General features: G+C 40.9%; 1 protein-coding gene across 1 annotated transcript in view; it reads left to right on the top strand.

Moving 5' to 3' along the window:
• Window positions 1–18,249, top strand: part of tjp2b (tight junction protein 2b (zona occludens 2)) — a 69,274-nt gene that overhangs the window by 43,920 nt on the left and 7,105 nt on the right. The window contains exons 6-19 of the mRNA XM_083900813.1: window positions 1,554–1,657; window positions 2,058–2,211; window positions 5,623–5,728; window positions 6,604–6,716; window positions 6,832–6,895; window positions 6,990–7,140; window positions 8,709–8,817; window positions 9,235–9,454; window positions 10,112–10,296; window positions 12,838–12,933; window positions 13,048–13,127; window positions 14,449–14,659; window positions 14,758–14,858; window positions 16,294–16,512. Coding sequence (XP_083756939.1) covers window positions 1,554–1,657; window positions 2,058–2,211; window positions 5,623–5,728; window positions 6,604–6,716; window positions 6,832–6,895; window positions 6,990–7,140; window positions 8,709–8,817; window positions 9,235–9,454; window positions 10,112–10,296; window positions 12,838–12,933; window positions 13,048–13,127; window positions 14,449–14,659; window positions 14,758–14,858; window positions 16,294–16,512 — 1,913 coding nt within the window. The remainder of the gene's footprint in view (window positions 1–1,553; window positions 1,658–2,057; window positions 2,212–5,622; window positions 5,729–6,603; window positions 6,717–6,831; window positions 6,896–6,989; window positions 7,141–8,708; window positions 8,818–9,234; window positions 9,455–10,111; window positions 10,297–12,837; window positions 12,934–13,047; window positions 13,128–14,448; window positions 14,660–14,757; window positions 14,859–16,293; window positions 16,513–18,249) is intronic.

Here is an 18,249-nt window from a genome sequence, read left to right as displayed (position 1 = left end):
TCATCTTTCATTGGACGGACGCCCAGTCCGTGTTTTTAACAAGAAGGAACCACCAGACACATATTATATTATCCACCCTGCCATCATGGATGTCTGCTACCCAGCAAAAGGGGTTATGTTATACATCCATAGGTGTATGCGTGGTGCATGTTATTTTGAGTAACGTGTTATTACGGTTTGTTCAAAGTCTGACCGATCGAGCTTGACTACCGTGGTCTCATTTACGGTCCATCAAAAAATTAAATGCAAATATTTACATTAAAAAATGAAAGAAAAAATTAGAAGTATTAAAATGGAGTAAGAAATGTGTGTCTTTTCTTTGCTTTAGGTCTCATGACCTGGAAGCTTTATTCCATTTTAGTACTCATATTTTTTTAGCTGTTTTTTAATGTAAATATTGGCATTGAAACGGTCATTTGTTGACGGTCTGGAAATGAGACTGCGGTAGTCAAGAGCGATGGGTCTGAACAATCTCTAGGGAGAGATGCAGGAGGGTGCCGCTGGATCTGGAGCGAATGTCTGTTGAATATCCACCCTGAAACTTCACCGCGGTTGTTGTCGCATATGTATGAGGAAGCGTATTGTTTAGCTTAAACCTCGTATGAATTTGGTGGCAGTCTGCATATGACGGACATCATATCATCCTCAGTAGCTCCTTGACCAAAACCCCCATATTCAACAGGAAGTACTACAACATATTACGCAAAATAACATGCATGGATACACCTATGGATGTATAACTTTTTGGTGGATAGCAGACATCCATGATAGCAGGGTGGATATGTTTCTGGTGCATTTCCTTCTGTTAAAAACACAGACTGTGCGGACTGTGCATCCCTCCATATTTGCGTTTGTGTTTTTTGATCTGCATTTGTGTTTTTTGTTTTGCCTTTGTGTTTTTTGATTTGCATTTGTTTTGTGATTTGCGTTTGTATTTTATGATTTGCTTTTATTGATTTGCGTTTGTGTTATTTCTTTTGCGTTTGTGTATATTGTTTTGCGTTTGTGTTTTTTGATTTGCATTTTTGTTTTGCATTTGTTGTCTTTTGATTTGCGTTTGTGTTTGTTTTTTGATTTGTGTTTGATGATTTGCATTTGTGTTTTTTGATTTGCATTTGTGTTTTGTGATTTGCGTTTCTGTTTTGCACCTCATGGCCACCATAATGTTGTACCATCACTAGCAAAAACGTCTACACCATGTTGAAATTTTGCAACTGGAAGCTCAGAGGCTTCACCGTCAACCATGCTTTTATTGGACGGTACAAGCTGTCAATCACACTGGCGTCTGCTCATATTGTTGTATTCTATTGTCTATTTTCCTTTTAAATGGCAACATAATTTACTAAATAGACATTATTTTATTGAAGAAAAGCTGAAACGTTGTTGCTGTTCCCCATAGACTTCCATTCAAAGGGTTAGGTTTCCCCCTGGTGGCTATTCGGCTATTCAAGATATTTTCATTCCCTGGTTGGCTTCAGAACAGACAACACTACATTCACATTTCCCTCTCACAGGGATTTCACATCTGTGGTGTGTTTTTATGTTTTTTACAGAGTATGGTCTGCGTCTCGGGAGTCAGATCTTTATTAAACAGATGACCAACACAGGCCTGGCTGCCAAGGATGGGAACCTCCAGGAGGGAGACATCATCCTGAAGGTTGTTCACACATTCATCCACAGTCACACAATCACAAACTTAAATTTCATTATAACATACACATTCATAATATGTAGTGGAAATGATCTTTGATCAAAGCTTCAACATTTTTATCTGTTAAATATGTCAAAAACATGACTGATACTGTACCGATTTCAAAGTAAAATAATTCTACTGTTCCTATTTCCTGAATCTGTTCTTTTGTAACTTTTATAATTATTTTTTTTATCTTTTATTGTGAAATATCTGCAGGCCCAGCAGATGCTCAGCTTCGTTTTTAAAAGTACATTCATGGAGGTTTTCAGGGTCCTTACGATAACCTGTGTGCGTGCGTGTGTGTGTGTGTGTGTGTGTGTGTGTGTGTGTGTGTGTGTGTGTGTGTGTGTGTGTGTGCACGCAGATCAATGGAACTGTGACTGAGAACCTCTCTTTGCAAGATGCTGGGAAACTGATCGAGAAGTCCAGAGGGAAATTGCAGCTGGTGGTCCAAAGGGACCGCAGGCAGATCCTGGTCCGCATCCCCCCTCTTGCAGACTCTGACTCGGATAATGATGGTGAGTCACTGACTGCACTTCTTTATTAGCTATTAGGTTGTAAACGCAGGACTGCTGTGTCCAAATTCTTCATGTTGTGACCGATGATATATGATCTTTTTATTTTCTAACCTTGTAGTGTTTCGATTGTTAATGTGAAGAATTGATTATAAACAGGGTTCCTATGGGTCCTTGAAAGTTTGTGAATTTGAAAAAAAAAATCACAACATTTAGGTCAGCTGAACTCATATTTTGGGCAGATATCGTTGCGTAAGGTTTAGGGTTTAGGGTTAGGTCTCATCAGTCATCAAGGCTGAATCTTATCACCAAAGTGAAGACCTACTGTATCTCCCTTCTAAAGATTTAGAAAGACTGATCCAGACTTTTATAACGTCATGGCTGGATTATTCTAATTTGACCAGCTCATCCAGAACACAGCTGGTCACCTCTTGACTGGAAATAAGAGAGAGAGACCATATCACACCTGTGTTGCTCTCCTTCCACCGGCTTCCTGTTAGTTTTAGTCACTGGTGATATTCACAACTTATCACGAGCTTTGAGGTCAACTTTCTGGTTGCTTTTAGAGGCGACTCAGACAGCTAAAAACTGTAGCTGCCACAAACTATGGAATGATTTACCCATAGTAAATTAAATCTGCCCCAACAATTAAATCCCTTTTAAAGACCCTTCCTCTTCTCCATGGCCTTCACTTAAGGAAATCTTTATTATTTCACTATATTACAGTGTATTTTTCTTATGTTTACTGTTTTATGTTTTGTGTCTTGATGTCGTATCTTTTTACTTTGTCAACCCTGGTTGTTTTTAAATGTGCTATCAAAATTAACTTGACTTGACTTGACCTGACCCCCACAGGGACTTGCACTATAAGCGAAAGTTTGAGTATGTGACTTTTTTGGGTGCCAGGCAGTGTAATTACATAGTTAAAAGTCGCTTGTAGAATTCTGAATATTGTGTTTGTATCTACTCGCGTCTTGACTTTTTATCTAACCTCACCATGCGTCGGGTGTGAGCTCAATCACGTTTGTGATTGCATCTGCTGAGATACAACAATTTAATGAAAGAGAAAGATCCCCTGTGTTTAAATCTGATATCAGAATGCTTGTCTTAACCAACAGAAGCGATCACCTGTAAGCGCTCTAAAGTGCCATCTTTTCTTGTGTGCTTTCTCTTCCAGATAATATGTCCTACTTTTAGATGAAGGAGCAGCCAAGACACAGCATGTGTAACAGCCCTGTTGCCTTTCTCACTAAGCTGTAAACTGGCTGTGACACCTGAGTTGTAAAGCTTTCACCCTTTTTTGCACTTCTCTTTAAACACAGCTCTTAATCTTTTAGCTCTTTAATACATGGTTCATTTTCTCTGATTAAATAAATAAATATATTTAAATCCATTATGTACTTTGAATTGTGTGCATTCATTAAGTGCAGAGCTAAAATCATGAGCAACAATATCGGTTGTCTGATGGATGATTGAATCGTGACTTTTCAGACAAAGATGGTTGATGGTTTATTTTTGTGAACACAGAATATTGCATGACAAAGCGTGGCTCATTAAGTGGGTAAGATGTTTGATTTTCTTAGTGTAATAACAAATAAATGAGTGTAAAACTTACCTCCCATCTCATTATCATGCTCCTTCACTTGCTCACTCAAACCCGGCTTATCCCTCACTAGGGGTTGCCAGAGCGTATCACCTGCTTTTTTTTGATTCATGATCCTAAAAATAGAAACAATAGAATTATAATTTAGGCAGGAATTTGTGAACCTTTTGATGGAAAACACTGATTTAATGTGTTCAACAGCGTTTATCTTTAGCGTTTAAAACGCTTGCTACAATTCCCAGAGTGTGGTTGCCAAAGTTTCCAAAACATGGAACTACACTTATAGATCTTATGCCCTTACCCCTTCCTTTATATAGCTGTCCCACTGAAGTTTTATTATTACAAATATTGATCCAATTGAACCTATTGAACCGTTTTTGAGAGGGATGTCCAGTCTCTCTCGTAGTCGTCAAGATATCTTTGGACCGTAGAACAGTGAAGTGACGTGGACGTAAATCTGAGGTATTGATGTTGTTTCTCAACACTTCTTCATATCAGGTTTGAGGTTTAATACTCACTTTTTCTTGCTCCCTTTGATTGTCTCTCTTTCACGTAGTTTCCTCTTCTCCATTCCGATGCCTCACTCTTCAAACTCCATCCCCTCTGGTACTTAACAGCTCTGCATGCAGAGTGTCCGTCACACTAATCAAACTAATCAATCCTCTGACTAACCGGCGTCCTCCTTTCTTTTTTACATTAAAGGTACAAATGATCTGTTCAAAGCCATGAGTGACTGAAGTCCTGTTAAACATGACCCGCTTGGTTGCTGTTAACAGGGTTTGTCATGGCGAGGCGCTTTCAAGGGGAGATTTGTTGCCGTCTCTTTTGTATCAGGTCCTCTTGCTTGTCTCTCATGTCGAAGTCATGAAATGTCTCCGGGTTTGTTGGTGTACGACTCTCTTCTCTTCTCTCTCTCTCTCTCTCTCTCTCTCTCTCCAGAGCCACACTGATGGATAAAAGCAGCCAAATTCTACTCTATCTGATTGTGTGTGTGATTATAAAGCAGTATAGATTCTCCTATTAAGCTGGAGCTTACTTTACCTTACAATTTATTTCTTAAATGTTAAGAGAATTAACACCTTTTTTGAGTATTACTATATTGTGAATCATGAAATAAACGCAAAAAAACTTGTTCAAGAAAGTCCAATTCATTTATTGTCCCCATTGAAAAATGGCCATATTTTCACTGTGATTGAGCATAAAACCTTCACAAAACCTGAAACATCCCTCTTATTGGACTGTAGTTATTGATCAGTTGGAGCCATGTCATGTTCAACTTAATCTGTGGTTGCATTTTGAGCAAAGATGGCACATCTTCCTCTCAGTGTTCCAAGGCCAGGTTGAACAATCCATCTCGAGTGACCTCCCCATGACATACATGGAGGTACTCGGTCTGCTCTAGATGACATTCCAAGCTTCGATCAGATATCTGCTCCTTCTAACCCTTCAGGTGTCCACATGCTTTTTTGTTGAGCAGCAGCTGAAAAAAAACTGAAATCTACCAGGGTTTTTCAAATGATGTCAAATTAGTGAGTGTCAACACAAATCTGGGTACTTTTCACCCTCTGTTCTTTGAGTGTTGGCTGCTTTTATCTTGACTCGTGAGCTGTGGTGCCAGTTTTGTCCTCACAATCCTGACAAACACCTCTAATAACATTCTCAGTCTGTCCAATGTGCCGTTTAGTTGGAGAGCTGAGGCAACCATTCTCTTCTGGTGGTGGTGGTGGTGGTGGGTCTGGACGAGGGGATTTAGCTTGAAAGAAACGTTTGTGTCTAACTGAGTGTCTGTCTGTCTATTGTTGGTCTGCCAGACATGTCAGAGATGGAGTCGTACCATTCCTATTCTCCCCCAGAGGAGAGGAGGTCCCACCAGTCTGATCTGTCCTCCCACTCTTCCAATGAAAGAGACAACCCCAGGTAGGACAGATGAGTCAAAACTATAAGAAAAGGCTCAGTTTTTCTCCGTTTCCTTTTGGCGACTTAAGGCGATGTAACATGGATGTTCTCATGAGGCATCTCTGTGTCCTAGTTATACCTTTGATATACCACTAAACTATTTGTACTCACTGACTGGATCATGCTCAGAGTTAGCTGTAGCTGTAGGCTATTGGACTAGCTTGAGTTAAAGCGGAATTTTGTCTGGTCGGTTTTCCGCCTTTTCCTCTACTCAGCTCCCCCTTGTATCTACTTCTTTATCCTTACTGTCAACCACCCAGCAAAAAGAAACAACCAAGACATTGTTCATAAAAACGGTAGAGCAAACACCTTTACAACAATAGCAAACATTGAAAAAGTGCGAATACACTGCACACTTTCAGCTTTAATTTGAGGGTATTTACATCCAAATCAGTTGAACGGTGTAGTAATTTAACACTTTCTATATGTGCCGCCTACATTTTAGGGGACCAAAAGTAATGGAACAAACTAAACAATCATAAATTGAACTTTCATTGTTTAATACTTGGTTGCAAGTAGTTGCAGTCAATTCCAGGCTGAAGTCTGGAAGGCATAGAATCACCAGACACTGGGTTTCATCCCTGATGATTCTCTGCCAGGCCTCTGAATAGCTTTTCAGTCAACTGTCCCATTACTTTTGGTCCACCTAAAAAGTGGGAGGTACATATAGAAAGAGTTGTAATTCCTACACTGTTCATTTGATTTGGATGTAAATACCCTCAAATTAAAGCTGAAAGTGTGCAGTTAAAGCACATCTTGTTCGTTTAATTTCGAATCCAGAGTTGCTCAAGGTCACTCGATGTGTCCTGATTGACCCGAGACTGTGTGTGTGACAGGGAAGAGCACTCGAGGACAGCTAAGATGTCAGCCATGGCCTCTCCATTCAAAGTCCCTGAAGAGCCTCATGCCTCAGCTGATGTGGACACACTGCACACAGAAGCCCCTCCAGGTTATCATGGCCAAATTCTTCACACTGAACTTGAATGATTTAGTATTTCCAACACTTTGTTACACTTCAACCTGCCTGACATGTTATTGACAATCTTGATTTTTCTCACCAACAGCTGCTGTAACAACCACACCCAAGATTCTCCTCAGGCCAAGTTCAGAGGATGAAAAAATGTATGGGTAAGTGAAGCAGATCTGCACATTTTCTTCATACTCTCATGTTATTAAAGCTAACCTACGCTGGGAATGGTGTCACACATTTGTCCTCCTGCAGACCAAACACAGTGATGGTAAATTTCCAGAAGGGCGACAGCGTCGGACTGAGGTTGGCTGGAGGAAATGAAGTTGGAATCTTCATTGCTGGCGTTCAAGAGGGCAGTCCTGCCGAGGAAGAGGGTCTGCGTGTTGGAGACCAGATCTTAAAGGTACCAGGTCCTGATTTCATTAAAAAAAAAGTGGCGCTCTTGGAGAATTGCAAAATTCCAACAGCCGGGGAGAGGTCCTGCAAGGGGATCCTCCCGCACAGACAGGGCAGACCCTGACCTGCCAAGTTGAATCCCCCTCCTCCCTCATCCTCCGAGTCATCAAAGGGCTCAAACATATACGACTGGCTTCTGTTTACAGTCGCCATTACTGTGTTGTTGCTATGAGACTGTTTGACATGGGCGGAGCCAGGGAGATTCAATCAAAACGAAGGAGCTGTCAATCAGAGCGTTATCTGACACGCCAACACTGTCCTGACCAGTGGTCTAAACCAGTCTAAACATCAAAATGACCTGTTTTCAAACCAGGTTTTTTTAATAGTTATGAATAGTTATTTTTACTCAGACTTTTGTGGACGCTTAATGAGACACTCAACTTTGATATAATATAAGCATTTTTAATATGACAAGCCATGTTCCCACAGGCGTTGACCTTCACCATCCATGAAGGTTAACGCGTCATAAAACCTTTAACTTTAACAAACACAGACATGCTGCATACCCACAGAAAGGTCAGAAACTCAGCTAAAAGCTCATATAAACCATTCTTATTTTCACGAAACACAGTTAAAACACTGATGGATCAAACAGCAGGAGCGAAAAACCCCTTACAGTGCACACATTGAAAAGCGGCACCGGAGCGTCAGCGTGATTATGTAAACAAAAAAACGTGTCGGCTGGACAGCAGAGAATTCACAGATTCTAACGGTTAAATTTTTATCACTCTACGAACAAGATTCACGGATCCAGCCCCAAAATAAGAGCAAAACAACAACTGACTTTCAAGAAATACAAGCAGAAATGTTGTCTTACCTTTGCTGTTTATCAAAACAAGTTATTTCAAAACCACTTCTTTTTTATTTTTTTTAATAGATTTTATTGATTTTTATCCACTTTTATCCAAAACCACTTCTAATGAAGAATTACACTTCCCAGCATGCTTTGGGGACAAATCCCGGATTGATCATGACTGAACGAATGTCTGCACAAATGCGTCATATGCATTTATGTCCTCTTGACTCACTAATGAAGTGATTCACACGCATTTGGAGAGGTTTAAAAAAAAAAAAGGTGATATTTGCACTTCAATGCAATATTTTTTTATGCAAGCGATAAAAATCCTTCAGTTATGCTGTGTCCTATGTGCATTTACTCTGACACAGTGGCATCTACAGTGAAACTTTCACCTCTGGTGGAATCTCACAAGTGTTATCTTTATTTTGATACCAAGATAATCCACATAGAGCTTGTAACTGATTTAGAGAGATTTACTCTATTTAGTTTGGGCATGTCATTTTTGATCAGGGACTCCAAAAAGAGGGTCAGGGAAGAAGATGTTACAATGTGATAATTATTATTTTAGTGGAAAACTTGCTTTTCCAAGTAATTTTTTCTTTTAAGGGCAAGAAATAAGAATAGTTTCTCTGAAACTAAGCTTATTTTACTCTTTGGAATCTATTTTCGGTCCTAGTCCTAAACAGTCCGTTATCGTCCTTTACTTTGTCTTTAAGGTGAACAACGTTGATTTTCAAGGTGTGGTGAGAGAGGAAGCCGTGCTCTTCTTGTTAGAGATTCCTAAAGGGGAAGTGGTCACCATCCTTGCCCAGAGCAAACTTGACGGTAAGACATTTCCTCCACATGCAAAGTCAGAGTTGCACTTCTCACCCCAAAAGACATCAGTTCTATGATTTTATCGATACAAGGATCTTTTTTAGATTTTTTTTAAATATGTCTATATACATATATATACATATATATATACATATTTATATATATATACGTATATATATACATATTTATATATATATACACGTATATATATATATACATATTTATATATATATACGTATATATATATATTTATATATATATACGTATATATATATATATACATATATATATATATACATATATATACATATTTGTGTATGTTTATATGCATACATATTTACGATGCAAACTAAATATATTATTGTCTTTTGGTAGTGTAATAATAGGCCTAAAATAGCAATCCTTGTTTTTCCTCTGTTACTTTAGTTTATAACGACATCTTGGTGTCGGGACGTGGGGACTCCTTCTTTATCCGCACCCACTTTGAGTATGAAAAGGAGACTCCTCAGGGCTTGGCCTTCAGCCGGGGCGACATCTTCAAGGTGGTGGACACGCTGTATGACGGCAAGCTCGGCAACTGGCTGGCGATCCGCGTTGGCAAGGAGAAGCAGCTGCTGGAGAAGGGCATCATCCCCAATAAGAGCAGGTAATTAGAACATCAGTTGTTCATTGTATGCTTCATTAATTTAGTTTGTTTTTTGGAAAAATTTTAAAAAATCGTTTTGCTGCATCATCTCGTTTGCAAGGGGTTCTCTATATAACGCAAAACATGAATGTTAAATGCACAATATGCAATTTCTGTAACTATGAGAATAAAGTAGTAATATCATGAGAATAAAGTGGCAAAAATAAAGTTGTAATATTATGAGAATAAAGTTGTAATATTATGAGAATAAAGTTGCAAGAATAAAGTAATAATATCATGAGAATAAAGTGGCAAGAATAAAGTAGTAATATTATGAGAATAAAGTTGTAATATTATGAGAATATTATATTGATCAAAATCAAGCATAATCTTAGATGATGAGCTGCAACCTGTGACAAGATGAGGAAGCATCTTGTGAATCTCAGACCCAGTCATTCAGCAGTTTGATGGGCTAAATGTTTGAGCTGCCACTGTATACACCCAAATGCTTTCTCAATCAGGTCTGATTCAGATGAAGGACACAGCAAATGAATAATTTTATTCATCGTTTCTGTTCATGAAACCCCAAACAGAGACAGAATAATAACATAAAAACAGTCACTTTCCGAGCTGGATTGGTTCATGTGTATATAATAATGTATATGTTGCCTTTGTTAGAGCCGAGCAGATGGCCAGTGTCCAGACTTGTCATAAAGCCGTTGTGGGCGATCGAGCTGATTTTTGGCGGCTACGCAGCCAGCGTTCTCTGAAGAGGAAGGACTTGAAGAGGACCAGAGAGAACCTGAGTGGTCAGACTCTGGCCACACGCTTCCCTGCCTATGAACGAGTGGTGCTCCGAGAGGGTTAGTGAAACACCTGTTCATTTAAGTTGTTTGGACTCTCTGGCTACACTTCTGATCTAATGTCAGGATCAGACTACATAATATTTTTGTATTTCACGATGGTCACCATGTCAAATTATTCTCTGATCCGAGCATTACAGATAAATGGTAAATGATCCGCTGTTAGTGCACCCTTGGTATATAAGTGTGTATGTGGGAATAATGCACAACTCCTTATATGGACATCATCCTGTGTGTGTGTGTGTGTGTGTGTGTGTGTGTGTGTGTGTGTGTGTGTGTGTGTGTGTGTGTGTGTGTGTGTGTGTGTGTGTGTGTGTGTGTGTGTGTGTACGTGCACGTGCGTGTGTGTGTGTGTGTGTGTGTGTGTGTGTGTGTTCTTAGGTCACATATTCAGGCTTTAAATGTTTCTTCTTCTTCTTCTTATGTGTTGTTGAGACAAAGTTATGGTTCATTTTATATTGCATTTTTAATAGTTATATAAAGTAGCAACTGTGAACTGTGATATATTTCGAAATTTCACTAATTCAATCTGAAAAAGTTCTAAGGGTTAATATTTAGATATTAAAATAGGGCACTTTCAGAGATCTGGTAAAGACCATGTCTTCACACTTTCCTGTTTTCAATTGAAGGATTAGTTTGCCAAAGATCTCTTTCATACAAGGACAAAATACGTCGCCACCAATAACAGTTCAACTGAATAATGCATACAATGTAAAATATAAAACAGCATTCAAACACACATACAGGGAGAGAAAAGAAGCAATTTAGTTAAAGCACCTGTGGTAAGATATTGTGTATGGTTTGAACACCCCTGTATTATAGGAAAGTCAGACATAAATTTGTATTGGTTTGCAAAAGTTTGGACACCCCGTAAATGTTTTTGTTTTTCCTTTATAAATCATTGGTTTCAGTTAAATACATTTCAGTTAAATATATAATATAGGAGACAAGCAAAGTGATCTTTGAGAAGTAAAATAAAGTTTATATGATTTACAGAAAGTGTGCAAGAAGTATTTAAACAAAATTAGACATGTGCATAAGTTTAGGCACCACAAAAGAAAAATGTTGTGCATCCTCCTTTTGCAGAAGTAACAGCCTCTAAACGCTTCCTATAGCTTCCATTTACAGTCTGGATTCTGGCTGAAGGTATTTTGGACCATTCTTCTTTACAAAACATCTCCAGTTCAGTCAGGTTTGATGATTTCCGAGCATGGACAGCCCACTTTAAATCACACCACAAATGTTCAATAATATTCAGGTATGGGGACTGAGATGGTCATTCCATAATGTTGTATTTGTTCCTCTGCATGAATGCCTTAGTAGATTTTGAGCAGTGTTTAGGGTCGTTGTCTTGTTGAAAGATCCAGCCCCGACACAACTTCAACTTTGTCGCTGATTCCTGGACATTGTTCTCCAGAATCTGCTGATATTGAGTGGAATCCATGTGACCCTGAACTTTAACAAGATTCCCAGTCCCTGCACTGGCCACACAGCCCCACAGCATGATGGAACTGCCACCATATTTTCCTGTAGGTAGCTGAAGAAAAATATGTGTTTTTCTTGGAATGCTGTGTTCTTTTTCCACCATGCATAATGCCCCTTGTTTTGCCCAAATAACTTTATTTTAGTTTCATCAGTCCACAGCACCTTGTTCCAAATGTGCTTTATCATACCTCAAGCGACTCTGTTTGTGGGGGGTGCAGAGAAAAGGCTTTTTCTGCATTACTCTTCCATACAGCATCTCCTTGTGTAAAGTGCGCTGAATAGTTGAACGATGCACAGTGACACCATCTGCAGCAAGATGATGTTGTAGGTCTTTGGAGCTGGTCTGTGGGTTGACAGTGACTGTTCTCACCATCCTTCACCTCTGCTTATCTGAGATTTTTCTTGGTCTGCCACTTCAGGCCTTAACTAGAACTGTGCCTGTGGTCTTCACATTTCTCACAATGTTCCTCACAGTTGAAACTGAGAGCTTAAATCTCTGAGATAGCTTTCTGTATCCTTCCCCTAAACCATGATGTTGAACAATCATTGTTTTCAGGTCATTTGAGAGTTGTTTTGAGGCTCCCATGTTGCCACTCTTCAGAGAAGATGCAAAGCGGAGAAACACTTACAATTGACCTCCTTAAATACACTTTCTCATGATTGGATTCACCTGTGTATGGAGGTCAAGGGTCACTGAGGTTACCAAACCAATTTTGAGTTCTAATAATTAGTGCTAAAGGTATTGAAATAAAAAAAATGATGTGACTAAACTTATGCACATGCCTAATTTTGTTTAAATAATTCTTGCACACTTTCTTTAAACCATTTAACTTTATTTCACTTCTCAATTATCACTGTGCTTGTCTCCTATATGATATATTTAACTGAAATTTCTTATCCAAACAACCAATGATTTATAAAGGAAAATCATGAACATTTACAGGGGTGCCCAAACTTTTGCATACCACTGTATGTCATTTAGAGAGACCATTTGGACCAAAATTATGCAAATGTTTTTTAGCTTAACGTTTCATTTAAATCGTTGTGTCATTGCAGCTGGATTCCGGCGCCCTGTTGTCCTGTTTGGCCCCATCGCTGATGCTGCTAACGAGAGACTGGCCTCTGAGATACCTGACTTGTTTGTTATTGCCAGTGAGTCTCTGCCAGTCTCTGTCTGTCCATGAGTTTGTGTATGAAAGAACTTTCTTCTCAATGTGACCAACATGTATTTCTGTATGACCACTGCGTTCTGTGTCCTTATGTTAGAAACTGAGCCAAAAGACGCCGGTTCTGAGAAGTCCTCAGGTGTGGTCCGACTGAACACTATCCGACAAATCATCGAGCAGGTACTTACAATGCATGATCGCCTAAGATTCTGACCTTCCCATTAACAGTCAGCACTTTTAGATGATGTTTGAAACAAATTTGGTTATTGTTCAGAAAATGAATTTCGATAAGGTCCTAGTCAAATTTCTCAAAGTCAGATTAACACACCCAGATAATGTGGTCAGAAATGTAATTACTCCTTGGCGCTCAGCCCATATTCCATGTACTTGTGACTAGAGCTGAAACAATTAATTGATTAATCGATAACTAAATTAATGAAAATTAGTGCCATTTGAGATTTCTTAGGTACCAAATTATTAAAAGCCCATTTAATTTTATTCATATGTCACTACAGGTCTAAAAAGAACTTGTTTTGAAGAAAAAAAAAAAAAAAAAAAAGTATGATAACTCGCTGTAAATCGATGCTCCCTGTGCGGTGCGTAATAACAACTCTATGACTCCGCAGCGTCTTCAGTTAAGCAGCGCCATAGCTCTGGCTTACCTTGGTCAATTTGGGTGATTGACAGCTCATTTTAAACCTCTAAACCGGTAAAATCAGACCCAGATCTCCAAATGCGTGTGAATCACTTCATTAGCGAGTCAAAGGGACATAAATGCGTATAACACATTTGTGCGGACATTCGCCCTTCTTTAATCAGAACGATCTAATGTCGCTCTGTAATGATCAATCAGACCGGGATTTGTTCCCAAAGCATGCTGGAAAGTGTAGTTCTTCATTAGAAGTGGTTTTGTTCCAGTGGAAATAACTTGTGTTGATAAACAGCAAAGGTAAGACAACATTTCTGCTTGTATTTCTTGAAAGTCAGTTGTTGTTTTGCTCTTATTTTGGGGCTGGATCCGTGAATCTTGTTCGTAGGGTGATAAAAATGTTACCGTTAGAATCTGTGAATTCTCTGCTGTCCAGCCGACACGTTTTTTTGTTTACATAATCACGCTGACACTCCGGTGCCGCTTTTCAATGTGTGCGCTGTAACGGGTTTTTCGCTCCTGCTGTTTGATCCATTGGTGTTTTAATTGTGTTTCGTGAACATAAGAATTTTTATATGAGCTTTTAGCTGAGTTTCTTACCTTTCTGTGGGTATGCAGCATGTCTGTGTTTATTAAAGTTAGATATGGTTTTATGACGCTTTTGTCGCTGCGTCTGGTACTGGGGGCAACTGTGAAGAAGAGGTTAAAGGACGGTTAAAAAGACATTGAATAGCATTCAACATGCTAACAAATAGCTGCCAGCTATAGCAGTTTTGGGCTGTGACATACTAGGTTGACCTGGGTTATACTGAGTCTTCATAACTACGCGTCTTTGTCTCTCACTCCGCACAGGACAAGCACGCCTTGCTAGATGTGACCCCCAAGGCAGTGGACACCCTGAACTACACTCAGTGGTATCCCATCGTCATCTTCTTCAACCCAGACAGCAAGCATGGCATCAAGGCAATGAGACAGAGGGTCATCCCCAGCTCCAACCGCAGCGCTCGCAAACTCTACGAGCAGGCCGTCAAACTGAGAAAGACATGCTCTCACTTATTCACTGGTACACTCAGCACACACACACGTACATACAGACATACAGACAGCTGTAATGTATCAAACAGTGGCTGCACATTTACACTGTGTATGTGTTTCACTTAGCCGCCATTGATCTGAACTCAGCCAACGACGCCTGGTACGGCAGTGTCAAAGACTCCATCAGAGAGCAGCAGTTGCAAGCTGTCTGGGTTTCTGATGGCAAGGTAAACACACACACACACACACACAAACACAATTCACATCTTAGCCCTGATTTTGACCAGTTCAGTTCCTATTTGAGGTTATGCCTCATTAGGACCAGTTTTTTGTCTCTATGAGGACTACTGGTCCTGACATGGTCAGTGTTTATGCCAAAAAAAAGGTCCTAAAGAGGTAACAAGTACAAGTATACACAGTCTAACAGAGCACTTACGATAAAGCTCTGTTCCCAATAATCTAGTGTAGCATGTTGTGGTTCCTCCAACCAATCAGACACCAGGGGCCTCATGTACAAATGTTGCGTATGCACAAAAAAGGAGTACCTCCTTTTCCGCGCTCACGAGCAGATGTATGAAACGTGAAATGTGCTGTGCCCACGCCAACTTCATGGCTGGCGTACACACGTTTCTCCAGCTATTGTCTATAAGTAAACAGCGGTTCTTCTGAACAGCAGATCCTCCTGCTCCGTGTTTCACGAGCGACAGTGTCTTCTGACTCTGGGTCTGACTCCGGGTCATAGTCATAAAAGGGACTGCGGCGGGAGTCGTGAAGAAGCTATTTTTAAACACTGTTAAAACTATATTTTGATAATGAGGAGCAGTGCATCCACCGTTCCAGAGGGGGGAGCTGCGCTTCTGAGAGCGGGTGTGCTGATTATGTCACTTCCAGGTACTGGCCAATCACAAGACAGGTGGGAATCACAACACACTCTGTCTTCTGGGTGTGAGATTTATGTCTGAAATATCGTGGCTGAGTACATCGTCAGAAAAGAGGATTTCTATCGGCTCGTTTACAGCAAGTAGGAGGTTTTTGACCATAAAAACAAGTTAATGTATGTAAGTAGACCTCCATAACTAACATATATGTGCAACAGGACCACTCTATGAGAGCTTTAATAAGAAACATTTTCATTCCATCAATGTTCAAATCATATGTGATGCGCAAATGCAGCTAACTAACATCGTGGCAAGGTGGCCTGGTTCAACGCATGACTAGAGTTGAGATGAGATAATGAAACTGACAGATATTTGTTAATAATAATGAATAATAGTAGTAAATAGTTAAAAATGAAAGGATATACACTTTTATTTTGAAGGTTGTTGATGAACTACAGCACATGGTATATTCATATTTTACCTAATAAACATGACTGGGTGGACATGATTGTTTGATTTCTGTCATTAGTATTAGTCTCTACTAGACTGACTGGCTTTCTACCTTCCTGCCACCTTCATAGCAACCACCTGTGTGTTTGCGCTGAGAATACTCTCTGTGGTTCCACCTCCTGCCAGTAGTGCTCTACAGTTTGGCTTTGTTTGTCTTTCTTCTCTCTCTCTCTCTCTCTCTCTCTGTCTCTCTCGCTCTCTCTCTTGTTCTCGTGTATCCGTCTGTCCATCCTTCCGTCCTGTGCATCCAAGATCCATCATGTGTCTCTTCTAGCTGGAGGGAGTAGAGACTGATCTGGACTGCCAGGACGTGGAGCGTCTGTCCTTCCTTTCGGCCATGTCTGCCGACTACCTCAGCATAGATAGCCGGCTGACCTCTGACCTGGACGACACTGCAGACGAGGGAGGCTGCTACACAGATAACGAGCACGATTTGGAGACAATACACATGTCGGCCATAAGTCGCTCGTCTGAGCCTGTGACAGCTGAGGAGGTCAGAGTCACACACACACACACGTGCACACACACACACACACACACACACACACACACACACACACACACACACACACACACACATACACACACACACATTGTCATTGACTTTCATTCATTTGGACAGCCTAAACATTACCTCTAAACTTAACCTAACCACAATTCAAATATTATGCTGATGACAGCATGGTTCAGAATGTATGTGAATCCATACATCCAAATCCAAGTCTGCCTCTCTTTGTTTAATGCTGCCATCTGCTGTGCAGGTGGGGTATTACTTAATGACAAGTCAGAAATGCATTAGGGCTGTGTCCACAAGGAGAGTTGGTTTGACCCAGGATGGCGCCAGTGTGTTCGGGGAGCCGTCTACCACGGGCGCTCTGTTTAACGTTTATTACAGCCATGTTTTTAAGCCTTTATCTGGATGTATCTGCCCTACTGTGCTACAATCGTCAAGCCCTGTTTAACATCCGCGACCATATTCTCCGTGAGACTCGGGCAGCTAGACCCCAACCAGGAGATTGGAACAAGCCTCCCCGGCCCGTGTTGTCAGGTATCCCCGCTTACCTGTGCCTCATGCCCGCGGTCCCTCCTCGCAAACAACGCTCCAGGAGACGAGGAAGGAGGGGAGGTCTGCTGGTGAAACTGAAGATCAAACCGTTCTCTGAACTCCTTCCACCGTACTGTAACTTTTTTAATTCCCCTCGAGCGACTGTGAGAGGAAGAGGCGTGGCCTCTGTTTACAAGTCGTTTTTTCACTGCGGGCAGATTCCACACGCTGGTTTTGCTAGCTGTGAACTACAACTGTTTGAAATAATTCTGTCTTTCTCCGTTTTGTGTGCAGTGGTGTACCGTCCACCTAAATTCAACAGAGACTTTATCCATGACGATCACATTACAATTTGTGGTGATTTTAATGTCCATGTTTGATGTGAGTCACAGCCTCTGACCCGGGACTTTCTGAACCTCCTCGACTCATTCAGTCTCAGGCAAGCTGTCTCCGGCCCAACGCACGAAAAAGGTCACACATTAGGTCTCGTGTTCTGTCTCTTTGAATGAAATCTGTGCCATGTCTTTCTCCGACCTCTCCCCAATTCTCTTCTCCGTGTCAGTCCCATGTTTAGGTAGTTCCCCATCTGTCTCCAAACGGGTCTCACGCTTCATTAACCCCTCGACCGCTGGGAAATTTTCAGCCGCCTTCAATGACTCCCCCTTGTGTAGGCCGTCACCTGCCCTTAGCTCTGATCATGTTGCCGATGAGCTTATGTCCATGTTCTCTGCAGCTTGCACTGGCATTCTGGACTCTGTTGCTCCTTTCAAGCCCAAACGCTCTAAAGCACAGTTATCACCATGGCTCAACGATGCAACGTGCGACCTCAGACGGGCCTGTAGGCGGGCTGAGCGCAAGTGGCAGAAGGACCGCCTTCACGTGTTCCTCCAAATCTTGCGAAGTTGCCTGGCGGATTACCATCGAGCCGTTAAAACCGCCAAATCCCAGTACATTTCATCCCTGGTCTCCAGAAACAGTCAAAAACCCCAGGTTCTTTTCAATACTCTAAATTCCCTCATAAATCCCCGTATTGAATCCTCTGTTGTGCCCTCACTCGCCCTCTGTGAAAACTTTCAAAAATTCTTCATTGAAAATATTGCTGCACTCAGACCTTCTGATACCTCTGCCACCCATCTCCCTGCCCCACCCCGCCTCCCCCAGCCAGCTGTCCTTGAGCAGTTTGAG

Source organism: Microchirus variegatus, assembly GCF_963457635.1.
Source record: "Microchirus variegatus genome assembly, chromosome: 14".
Lineage (NCBI taxonomy): Eukaryota > Metazoa > Chordata > Actinopteri > Pleuronectiformes > Soleidae > Microchirus > Microchirus variegatus.
Note: the sequence above shows the minus strand (reverse complement) of the source record. Positions and strands in the feature narration are given on the sequence as shown.